Source organism: Accipiter gentilis, unplaced genomic scaffold, assembly GCF_929443795.1.
Source record: "Accipiter gentilis unplaced genomic scaffold, bAccGen1.1, whole genome shotgun sequence".
Classification (NCBI taxonomy): Eukaryota; Metazoa; Chordata; class Aves; order Accipitriformes; family Accipitridae; genus Astur; species Astur gentilis.
In genome coordinates, this window is record NW_026061059.1 from 23,507 (window position 1) to 35,147 (window position 11,641).

The 11,641-nt window shown below is 68.3% G+C and overlaps 2 protein-coding genes across 3 annotated transcripts; one reads left to right on the plus strand and one right to left on the minus strand.

Moving 5' to 3' along the window:
• The first annotated feature begins 1,262 nt into the window (after nt 1-1,262).
• SPRYD3 (SPRY domain containing 3) lies at nt 1,263-7,011 on the plus strand. Of its 2 annotated transcripts, none has more exons than XM_049797665.1 (11): nt 1,263-1,299; nt 1,942-2,082; nt 2,176-2,251; nt 2,373-2,497; nt 2,697-2,832; nt 2,918-3,106; nt 5,130-5,279; nt 5,366-5,423; nt 5,921-6,040; nt 6,171-6,316; nt 6,524-7,011. In XM_049797665.1, coding segments are annotated over exons 1-11 (1,278 nt in total). In that variant the 5' UTR covers nt 1,263-1,297; the 3' UTR covers nt 6,659-7,011. The 2 variants fall into 2 exon arrangements, with proteins under 2 accessions (XP_049653622.1, XP_049653623.1); XM_049797666.1 differs by having other exon boundaries at nt 1,286-1,377.
• Nucleotides 7,012-7,419: 408 nt separating this feature from the next.
• On the minus strand, nt 7,420-10,792 carry LOC126037358 (tensin-2-like; the record flags this gene model as incomplete). The annotated part of the gene is made up of 7 exons (XM_049797667.1): nt 7,420-7,671; nt 7,767-7,796; nt 7,886-7,954; nt 8,567-8,735; nt 10,257-10,334; nt 10,543-10,620; nt 10,693-10,792. Coding segments are annotated over 7 exons (666 nt in total), but the record flags the coding sequence as incomplete, so codon positions are not given.
• Nucleotides 10,793-11,641: the final 849 nt, after the last annotated feature.

Genomic DNA, 11,641 nt, shown 5'->3' on the forward strand with positions numbered 1-11,641 from the left:
GCCCCGGGATGGGGGGAACGGGGACACACCGGGGGGGGACACACCGGGGACACACACACACACCGGGGGGGTACCGGGCTCGGGGTTCACGGCGGGGCTCGGTGCCGGGCAGCCAGCCCCCCCCATCATCAGCCAGCCCCCCCTGCCGCCCCCGAGTCCATCGCCCGGTGGCCCCGGTGGCCCCGGTTCGTAGCCCAGGGCGGGGCCCCAGTGGCCCCCAGGGCCATGTCCCAGTCCCCCCCAGTACTCCCCAGTCCCCCCCAGTCTCCCCGGTCCCCCCCAGCGTCCCCGGTCCCGCGAGTCTCCCCAGTCCCCCCCAGTCTCCCCAGTGCACACCCCAGTCTCCCCAGTATCCCCAATGCACACCCCAGTATCCCCAGTCTCCCCAGTCCCCCCAGTATCCCCAGTGCACACCCCAGTCCCCCCAGTCTCCCCAGTCCCCCCAGTATCCCCAGTGCACACCCCAGTCCCCCCAGTCTCCCCAGTCCCCCCAGTATCCCCAGTGCACACCCCAGTCCCCCCAGTCTCCCCAGTCTCCCCAGTATCCCCAGTGCACACCCCAGTCCCCCCAGTATCCCCAGTCCCCCCAGTATCCCCAGTGCACACCCCAGTCCCCCCAGTCTCCCCAGTCCCCCCAGTATCCCCAATGCACACCCCAGTATCTCCAGCCTCCCCAGTCCCCCCAGTATCCCCAGTGCACACCCCAGTCCCCCCAGTATCCCCAGTCCCCCCAGTATCCCCAGTGCACACCCCAGTCCCCCCAGTCTCCCCAGTCCCCCCAGTATCCCCAGTGCACACCCCAGTCCCCCCAGTCTCCCCAGTCTCCCCAGTATCCCCAGTGCACACCCCAGTCCCCCCAGTATCCCCAGTCCCCCCAGTATCCCCAGTGCACACCCCAGTCCCCCCAGTATCCCCAGTGCACACCCCAGTCCTCCCAGTGCATACCTCAGTATCCGCAGCCCCCCTAGTCTCCCCCGTTCCCCCAGTAGCCCCAGTGCACACCACACCCCAGTATCCCCAGTCCTCCCAGTATCCCCAGTCCACACCCAGTCCCCCGCGCTGTTCCCCGCCCCCGCCCCAGGGGGCGCTCTCTCGCCCCCACCCTGCCGGTCCCATCCCGGGCCCGCGGGGTCATGTGACCTCCTCACACCCCCGGCGGGCTCCGCCCCCCACCCTCTCCTCCGGTCTTTCGATTGGTCTAACGAGCCGTCGGTCGAGGCGCGTCGGGCGGCGATTGGCCGAGAGGCGCGTCGGGGCGGGAGGAGGAGGAGACGGAGGAGGAAGCGCGGGGTCCCGGATGTGAGTGAGGGCGGCGGGGCCGGAGCCGGGAGCGGCCGGAGCGCGGAGCCCATGGAGGGGGCGGGCGGGGCCGGGCCGGTGAGGGCGGGGGGGCCGGTTGTGGGGCTGGGAGGGGGCCTGGGTGCGGGGGGGGTCCCGTACGGGGGTCCCGGTATCGGGGGGGGGCTGTTGTGGGCCTGGGGGGGTCCCCGGTATGGGGGTCCCGGTATCGGGGTGGGGGGTTGTGGGGCTGGAGGGGACCCTGGGTAGGGGGGGGGGCCCGGTGCGGGGGAGACCTGGTTGTGCGGCTGGGGGTGGGCCTGGTATGGGGGGGCTCGGTTGTGGGTATATGGAGGGGTGGGCAGGGGGGAGCGGGGTATGGGGGGGCAACACGCTTTGGGGGGGGGGGGCTGGGTGTGGGGTGACCCGGTTGGGGGGGTGGGGGGGCAGTTGTAAGGGTATGGGGGGCTCATGTGTAGGGTGGTGGGTGTGGGGGACGACCAGCTATAGGGGGGGCAGGGATGAGGAGCTGGTGGGAGGAGATGGCTATGGGGGAGCTGGGGGGGACACACAGCGATGGCGAAGGGGGGACAGGGGCAGGGAGGGGGCCCACGGGCCGGGGGGGGTCCCTGGGGGCCCTGACTGCCGCCCCCCCCCCCGCAGGTTTCCCCTCGCCATGGATGACCTGAACCTGCACTACAGGTTCCTGAACTGGCGCCGGCGGATCCGGGAGATCCGGGAGGTTCGGGCCGTCCGCTACCAGGAGCGCGCCAAGCACATCCTGGTGGACGGCGACACGCTCAGGTACGGGATGGGGGGTCTGCACCCACGCGAGGGGGTCGTGGGTGCCCGCCAGCGTGGGTGACCGTCACCTGTGGTTTGTTTCCCGCCCCCCAGTTATCACGGGAACTCCGGCGAGGTCGGCTGCTACGTGGCACCACGGCCCCTCACCAGGGACAACAACTACTTTGAGGTGAAACCTCACCCCCAGGGAGGGGGACCTCCTCCACCAGGTTTTTGGAGAGGGGGAACGGCTGAGTGCCCCCCCCCCAGCACCCGCTGTGCTGACAGGCTTTCTCGGTGTCACCCCCCAGGTGTCCATCGTGGATAGCGGGGTGCGGGGCACCATCGCCGTCGGCCTCGTGCCACAGTACTACAGCCTGGACCACCAGCCCGGCTGGCTGCCCGACTCCGTAGCCTACCATGCCGATGACGGGAAGTGAGTCGGGGGTGGCACTGGGACCCGGGGGGGCTGCTGGGACCCGGGGGGGGGGCTGTCGGGACCTGGTCTGCCACTGGGGAGCGGATTTGGGGGTTGCTTGTGGCCTCTGGAGCGGCCTGGGGACAAGGGAAGGGGTCCGGCCACCCCCTTTTTGCTGTCACCCCCGTGCTCAGCAACCCCCCCCGGCCCCCCCCAGGCTGTACAGCGGCAGAGCCAAGGGCCGGCAGTTTGGCACCAAGTGCAGCTCCGGGGATCGCATCGGCTGCGGCATCGAGCTGGTCTCCTTCGAGGTGCAGACGGCCCAGATCTTCTTCACCAAAAACGGGAAGAGGGTGAGACACCCCCCACCCTCTTCTTCGCCTTCATCCCCCCTGGAGCCACGACCTGACCCTCCTGTCCCCCCTCCCAAACACGCAGGTGGGTTCCACCATCATGCCGCTGTCCCCCGAGGGGCTTTTCCCGGCGGTGGGGATGCACTCGCTGGGAGAGGAGGTGCGGCTGCACCTCCACGCCGAGCTGGGGACGGAGGAGGACGACAGCGCCATGATGGTGGACAGCTACGAGGAGGAGTGGGGGCGGCTGCACGACGTGAAGGTCTGCGGCACGGTGAGTGCTGCCCCCCACCCCCAGGTTAGAGGGGGAGTGAGGGGTGGGGGTCCTTTAGAGGAGCTGCCCCCCCCACCCCCCCCCCCCACCCCCTATGCCAGGCCCCGGCATCCCCCTGCGTTATTGACGGGGGACCAAGGGGGGTACGTGGTCACCACCGCACGTCCTGGGTTCCCCAGCGTCGGCACGAAGCCCTTTTTGGGGGGTGTCGGGATTTAGGGGGGCTCAGGAGAGGGGCTTTTGGGGTGCGAGCGTGAGCAGGGCTGTGCTGGGGAGAGGTGAAACCCCAAGTCCTGCAGCGAGTCCCAAAAAGGAGCTGTTTTCCCCCAGAATCGATGATCGGCCGCGGCTCTTGCTCTGATTTCCCTCGTTAACCAGGGACCCCTTTGCCCAGGACCCTTCCCCTGGTGGGTTCCCTCCCCACCTCAGTGGGATCCCCAAAATCGTGGCAGAGCACCACACGCGGGAGCTGGCCGTGTCACTGCTGTCACCCCTGCTTTGGGGGGGTCTAGGGGGGCCCCATTGCTTTCGTAAGGCGGTGGAGGGCCGGGCTGTGCTCGCTGCGGGGGGCAGGCAGCTCGGCAGGGCCCCCCCTACCCTTTGCGAAAGCAAACCCACAGCCCCAACCCGCCCCCCCCCCCCCGCGAGTTTTAAGGGTTTGCAGCTTGGCGCCGGGGGCTATTTTCCATCACCCCCCCGCCCCCCCCCCCGCAGCAGCCCCCCCCCTCGCTCCCAGCCTCGTGGTCCCCCTCTCTGTCCTCCCCGCTGGCTCCAGTGCCACCCGCTGCCGTCGAACAATGCTGGCGCTAACCGCAGCGGGGGGGGGGTGGAGCTGGGCCCCCCCCCCCAAAGCTTGGGGGGGTCGGGGGTGCCTGGAGCCTCATCCCTGGCTGTTGTGGGAGTGGGTCTCCCCCGAGATGTGCCTCAGTTTCCCCCCCCCCCCCTCCAGTGCCTTGGTCACCCCTCCCATACACCCCGTGCCTCAGTTTCCCTCTGTTTCTCATGGCGGGGGGGGGGTGGGTGGTTCCCCAGCAATGCCCAGGGCCCTCCTGTCATCCCCCCCCCCCCCCCAGCCCCCCCCCAGCCCTGTTCAGCCACCAACTTGTTTCATTTTCATTCTCCTCCGCATTTTTTTGGCCGTTCCCTCCCGGAGCTTGGCCGGGGGCTGTGGCCTCCGCCATGGCTGTAGTGGGGTTCTGGGGGGGGACACACACACCCCCCCCATGCCAAGCCCCCCCCACCTAGCCAAGCACCCCGGAACCCCCTTCCCTGGTAGCTTTGAGGGGAAAAGGGGATGTTTTGTGGTTCTTAAAGGGTTTTTTTCCGCTCCCCCCCCCCTCCCAAGCCGGGGGTGGGCAGGAATGTGGGCGCAGGCCCAGGCCGACCTCAGCAGCGTAAACAGCCCCGGCCCCCCCCCCGGGGAGCTCCCACCCACTTCCCGGCACTGTGGACTGGGGGGGCCCCTTCCCCCCCCCATCCCTGCTGCTGGGGCGGGGGGCTGGAGGCTGTCTCTGTGCCCCCCCCCGCAGCCCTGCACCCCTTTGGGGTGTTGCCTATTTTGGGGGGCTGGGAGCGTGATGCCCCCCCCCCCCCAGGTTTGGGGTGTCCCCTCAGGCTTAGGACACCTGGCCCCCCCAGGTTTGCAATGCTGCACCCCCTCAGGATTGGGGTGTCCCCCCCTCCAAGGTTTGCCCCCCCCTCCTCACTTTGGGGTGTCATTCTCCGCTTTTGGGACACTCTCTAGTTTTAGGGTGTCATATTCCAGATTTGTGACCCCCTCCCTAGGCTTGGGGTGTTATCCCCCCCAGGTTTGGGCTGCCCCCCCCCCAGGTTTGGGCTGCCCCCCCCCCCCAGGTTTGAGCTGTCCCCCCCAGCTTTAGGACACCACCAACACCCACCCCCACCCCCCCAATTCAACCTGAGCCCACCTCCCCCCCCCCCACCTTTACGCTGCCGATGGTGGGGTGCAGGGGTGTGCCCCCCCCCCCCCAATCCCTGGGTGTTGTGTGCCCCCCCCCCCCAGCTGCTGGAGTACGTGGGCAAAGGGAAGAGCATCGTGGACGTGGGGCTGGCGCAGGCGCGTCGCCCCCTCAGCACCCGCAGCCACTACTTCGAGGTGGAGATCGTGGACCCCGGCGAGAAATGCTACATCGCCCTGGGGCTGGCCCGCAAGGTGAGGGGCGCCGGTGGGGTGGGGGGGGGCCTGGGCTGCCCCCTCCCCAAACCTTCATCCTTCTCTTCTTCCTCCTCTTTGTGCAGGATTACCCAAAAAACCGGCATCCCGGCTGGAGCAGGGGCTCGGTGGCGTATCATGCGGGTGAGTGCCCCCCCCCGCCCCAAACATGGGGACCCCCCCCCCCCCCCAAAGGTGTCAACCTTCCCGTTGAAGGTGAACCTTCCTGGCATTTGGGGTTTGCCCCCCCCCCCCCCCCGGGATGTGTGTGGGGGTGTCATTGTCATCCCCCCCCCCTGCCCCCCCTTTCCCATCCTCCCCAGGGGTTTGGGTCTGTTGTACTGGTTGTGCTTGCTCTCACCCACCCTGTGTCGTCGTCCCGCCCCCCCCCCCCCCCACTATCCCAAAACACTACACAGGCCAGATTCTGGTGCCTGCGCCCCCCCCCCCCCCCCCCCAAATGCTGCTCCCTGCCCCCCCCCAGCCTTCAGCTTCCTCCTGGCAGCACTTTCCTTCCCACTGGTTTGTCCCCCCATCACCCCCTCTTGGTGGGGTGCAGCCTCAGGGGGTGGCAATGGGGAGGGGTCTCAAGCACTGCGGGGTGGGGGGGGGTGTCCTCTGACACCTTCCCCCCCCCCCAGACGACGGGAAGATCTTCCACGGCAGCGGGGTGGGGGACCCCTTCGGCCCCCGCTGCTACAAGGGCGACATCATGGGCTGCGGCATCATGTTCCCCCGCGACTACATCTTGGACAGCGAAGGTACCGGCTGGGGGGAGCCAGGGACACCCCCCCCCCCCGTGGGAATGAACATCCCGTGGAGGGGGGGGGGGGGTCGGGGTCACGGCAGAACCACCATCGTGCGTGTTTGTCCCCCCCGCCCCGTGCCCAGGTGACAGCGACGACACCTGCGACACTGCGGAGGTGAAGCCCAAACCCGTCAGGAACGTGATGTACCTGCATCAGGAGGAGGAAGAGGAGGAGGAGGAAGATGACGGCGAGGAGATGGAGCAGGAGCACGAGGGCAAGAAGGTGGTGGTAAGAGCACAGCACCCCCCCCCCGGGGGGGGCAGGATTGAGCCCCCCCCCCAGTATTGGGGTCCTTTTTGCAGTGGCTCCTGGTTTCCATCAGCGCCAGGCTGGGGGCATCAACCCCTTCCCCTCCATGGATTTGGGGGGGGGGGGAGGAGTGCCCTGACACCCCCCAATGTCCCCCCCCCATCTGCTTGTGCCCCCCCCCCCCAGGTGTTCTTCACCCGCAACGGGAAGATCATCGGCAAGAAGGAGGCGGTGGTGCCGCCGGGGGGGTACTTCCCCACCGTCGGGATGCTCAGCAGCGGCGAGAAGGTCAAGGTCGACCTGCACCCCCTCAGTGGTTAGGGGGGGGGCACGGGGGGGCCCCCACCCGACCGGGCACTGCCCCCCCTAACACCCCTGTGCACTTTAAGGCCTTTTGCCTGGCAGCGGGTTCCCCCCCTCTGTGTTACTGGGGGGCCAAAACCTGCCCTCACCACCTGTGGGTGCCCCTTTGTGTGGCTGCGGGACCCCCCCCCGTCATCCCACTGCCCCCCCCCCTGTGCGTGGGGGGGGGGTCCCTGGCCGGGGGTGGGGGGCAGAGTTAAGGGTACATTCCGTTTTCTTCCTCCCTCCCTCCCCAAATCCATGGTGTTGCTGTCCCCCTTGTGAATGTAAACCCCCCCTGGGACCTCCCCCCACCCCAGGGGGGCTGTGCCCCCACCCCAGGACCCCCCCCTACGTGGGGGGGTGGGGGGCCGGGGCTGGGCTGGGCCCCCCCCCCCCCCCCAAGCCAAGCCGGCGCAGAAAAAAGGAGCCTGCGAGACGGTTTTGGTTTCTCTGTTGGCATTTGCACATGGTCGGACAAGGAGGGGGCGGTCCGCGCCCCCCCCCGTACAGCTCCGCGCCCCCCCTATATAATATATATATATATTAGAGACGTCTGACTAAAGCTCATATAAATCCTTTCTTAGACAAAAATAGACTTTGCTTTATTGGTGCCCGGCCCCCCCTCACCCCCCCACAATTGGGGGGGCTTTCCTGGGCTCCCTCACCCCCCCACAACTGGGGGGGGGGCTTCCCTGGGGCCCTCCTACACCCCCCCCGCCCCTCTCTCCACGCTGTTGGGGGTCAGCCCCCCTGCCTGGCTGCTGCCCCCCAGCAATGGGGGGTGGGGGGCCAGCAGTGCCCCCCACCCCCCAGTGAGGCGGGGGGGGGGGTCCCGGGGGGGGGTCCCTCACTTGCGGTGGGTGCCCAGCATGACCTTGGTGATGAAGGTGACGATGGCGGAGGCCGGCTGCTCGGGGTCCAGCTCGGCAAAGAGGTGGCAGGCGTTCCCCCCCGGCCCCCCCGCCTTTTTGGCCACGAAACCAAAAATCCTGGGGGGGGGGGCAGAGCTGTGGTTGGGGACACACACACACATGTCCCAGCACTGTCCCCCCACCATGGGGGGGGCGTCCCTTGTGGTACTTACTTAGAGGTGGTGCCATCTGGATTCGCCCACCTGTGGGAGGGGGTCGTTAGTGGAGTGCTAATTAGCCAGATGCCCCCCCCCCCCCCCCAAAAAAAAAAATGTGCCCCCCCCACTGTCACCTGCGGTCCTCGGGGTCTGTGCTGCAGTAGGTGACGTTGCTGACGGGGTAATGACGGCGGAAGAAGAGCCTGGGGGGGGGAATGGGGTGAGTGGGGGGGGGGATGGGGGGGGGGGTTTAGGACCCCCCCAATGATGGTACCCGTGGGGGGGGGGGGGTGTAACACAGGGTTGGGGGTTTGGGACCCCCATGGTGGATGGTATATGGGGCTGTGACACTGGGGTGGGGGTTCAGTACTTGGCAAGGGGGGGGGGGGGGGGATGCTGGGAGGGGGGTCCAGGGCCCCCCCAGATGATGATACCGGGGGGGGGTGATGCTGGGGTGGGTGGTCGAGCCCCCCCCTTCCCCCAATGTCAATGGAGCAGGGGGGGGGTGATGCTGGGAGGGGGGTCCAGGGCCCCCCCCAGATGATGATAACGGGGGGGGTGATGCTGGGAGGGGGGTCCAGAGCTCCCCCAGATGATGATAATGGGGGGGGTGATGCTGGGAGGGGGGTCCAGGGCTCCCCCCAGATGATGATACCGGGGGGGGGTGATGCTGGGGTGGGTGGTCGAGCCCCCCCCTTCCCCCAATGTCAATGGAGCAGGGGGGGGGTGTGATGCTGGGAGGGGGGTCCAGGGTCCCCCCCAGGGCCATTAGCAGCCCGGGGGGGGGCTGTGGGTGCCGGGGGGGGGTCACTCACTTGCGCTGGCTGTCGGTGAGGGTGATGCCCTGCGCCGACACCTTGAAGTGGACGGTGCAGGCGGGGGGGCGGGGGGCGCCCCCCAGGACGGTGCCCACCGCTTTGGCCACCGCCTGCGGCCCCGTCAGCGACTCCGTCTCCACCGAGCCCAGGTAGAGCACGCTGCAGGCTGGGGGGGGGGGCAGCGCTGGGGGGGGGGCCGGCCTGCTGTGCCCCCCCCCCCCCCCAACCCCCCAATTGGGGTACAGCCCTGCTGGGACCCCCCCCTTCCCAGCCCGTGGACTGGGGACACAGCCCCCCCCCACCACCACCTCTGGGACGCTGGGGTGATGGGCACAGCCCTGCACCCCCTCCCAGTGACACCCCCCCCATCCCAGTGCTCCCAGTCCCCCCCATCCCCCTGTTCCCAATCCCAATGCCCCCCCGCCCCCCAGCGCCTGCCACTATTCCCCATCCTGGTGACCCCAATCCTGATGTCCCCATCCCAGTGCTCCTATCCCAGTACTCCCAATCCCAGTCCCTCCCTGTCCCAGCACTCCTAATCCCAGTGCCCTCCCATCCCATTGCCCCTATCCCAGTACTCCCGATCCCAGTGCCCCCCCCGCGTTGCAGTGCCTCAATTCCGATGCCCCCATCCCAGTGCCCCTATCCCAGTACTCCCAATCCCGGTGCCCCCCCATCCCAGTGCCCCTATCCCAGTACTCCCAATCCCGGTGCCCCCCCATCCCAGTGCCCCCCCATTCCAGTGCCTCAATTGTGATGCCCCCATCCCAGTACTCCTATCCCAGTACTCCCAATCCCGGTGCCCTCCCAATCCCAGTACTCCCAATCCCAGTGCCCCCACCATCCCAGTGCCCCTGTCCCAGTATTCCTAATCCCAGTGGCCTCCCATCCCAGTGCCCCTATCCCAGTACTCCCAATCCCAGTGCCCCCACCATCCCAGTGCCCCTGTCCCAGTACTCCCAATCCCAGCGCCCCTATCCCAGTACTCCTAACCCCAGTGCCCTCCAATCCCAGTACTCCTAATCCCAGTCCCTCCCTGTCCCAGTACTCCTAATCCCAGTGTCCTCCCATCCCAGTGTCCCCCCACCCCATTGCCCCTATCCCAGTACTCCCAATCCCAGTGCCTGCCCATTCCAATGCCTCAGTTCTGATGCCCCCACCCCAGTGCCCCATCCCAGTACTCCCAATCCCAGTACCCTCCTATCCCAGTACTCCCAATCCCAGTGCCCCCACCATCCCAGTGCCCCTATCCCAGTACTCCCAATCCCAGTACCCTCTTATCCCAGTACTCCCAATCCCAGTGCCCCCACCATCCCAGTGCCCCTGTCCCAGTACTCCCAATCCCAGCGCCCCTATCCCAGTACTCCCAATCCCAGTACCCTCCTATCCCAGTAATCCCAATCCCAGTGCCCCCACCATCCCAGTGCCCCTGTCCCAGTACTCCCAATCCCAGCGCCCCTATCCCAGTACTCCCAATCCCAGTACCCTCCTATCCCAGTAATCCCAATCCCAGTGCCCCCCACCATCCCAGTGCCCCTATCCCAGTACTCCCAATCCCAGTACCCTCCTATCCCAGTAATCCCAATCCCAGTGCCCCCACCATCCCAGTGCCCCTATCCCAGTACTCCCAATCCCAGTACCCTCCTATCCCAGTACTCCCAATCCCAGTGCCCCCCCCCACACCCACCTGCTCCCTGGCGCAGCAGGTCTGCGGCCGTGCTCATGTTGGGGGGCACGGGCGCGTCCAGGCTCTCCTCCAGGGGGTCTGGGGGGGGGACACACACACAGGCTGGGGCCACTGCACCCCCCCACCCCACGACCGGGGGGGGGGGGTGGTGGTGGAAATTGGGATGGAGGGGGGCTTGGTGGGCTGGGGTCTGGGCCCCCATTTCAGTTGGGAATGGGAATGGGGGGGGGGGAGGTGTAATGGTTGGGGGGGGGGGGCACCACAATTTTTTGGGGGGGTCACCTACCTTTGCTGGGGATGCGGAGGGCGCAGGGCAGGGAGATGGGGGTGATGGAGTGCTGCAGCACCAGCGCCGGCAGGCTCCCTGCGGAGGGTGGGCGTCAGGGACCCCCGCCCCCCCCCACCCTAACACCCCCCCCCAACCCCCAATACTCACCGAAGTGGGGCTCGTCCTGGGACCCCTTGATCTTGACACCCCGGGGGCCCGTCTCGATGAGGAAATGGCGGACCAGCTGCTCCTGGGGGTCCCCTGGGGGGGGGGGGGCGGATCAGTGTGGTGGGTGCTCCCCTGGGTGTCGTGTCCCCCCCCCACCCCGGACACCCCCCCCCCACCCCCAGTCCTGGACACCGGGGTTCACACCTGGGGGATATGGGGTGCTGGGGGGGGCTGTGGGGTGTTGGGGGATGTGGGGTGCTGGGGGGGGGTCTATGGGGTGTTGGGGGACATGGGGTGCTGGGGGGGGGTCTGTGGGGTGCTGGGGGGGTCTGGGGGGTGTTGGGGGACAAGGGGAACTGGGGGGGTTTGTAGGGTGCTGGGGGGGTTTGTGGGGTGTTGGGGGATGTGGGGTGCTGGGGGGGCTCTGTGGGGTGCTGGGGGAGGTCTGTGGGGTGTTGGGGGATGTGGGGGAGCTCTGTGGGGTGCTGGAGGGGGGTCTGTGGGGTGTTGGGGGACATGGGGTGCTGGGGGGGTCCCTGGGGTGTTGGGGGACGTGGGGTGCTGGGGGGGCTCTGTGGGGTGCCGGGGGAAATGGGATGCTGGGGGGGGGCTCTGTGGGGTGCTGGGGGGGTCTGTGGACTGTTGGGGGACATGGGGTGCTGGAAGGGGGGGGCCCTATGGGGTATCTAAGGGCCCTGGTGGGGGGGGTGCCTGGGGGCTCTGGAGAGTGTCCAGGGATGCTATGGGGTGCCCGGGGGACCAAGTGGGATGTTGGGGGACATTGGGGTGCCCAGGGGCTTTATGGGGTGCTGGGGCGGGGGGGGGGGGCTCTATGGGATGCCCAGGGCCCCTGTGGGTGCAGAGCCCCCCCGAGGGGACGGAGACACCCAAGGGATGCACCGGGACCACGGGACGTGGGGGCTGCCCAAGGTTTGGGGGTGCCATGGTG

Excerpts from the sequence above, each read along its gene's own strand:
- SPRYD3 (XM_049797665.1), top strand. Across the intron at positions 2,498-2,696 it reads TACCATGCCGATGACGGGAA|GCTGTACAGCGGCAGAGCCA; the intron begins GTGAGTCGGGGG and ends GGCCCCCCCCAG. Across the intron at positions 3,107-5,129 it reads ACGTGAAGGTCTGCGGCACG|CTGCTGGAGTACGTGGGCAA; the intron begins GTGAGTGCTGCC and ends CCCCCCCCCCAG.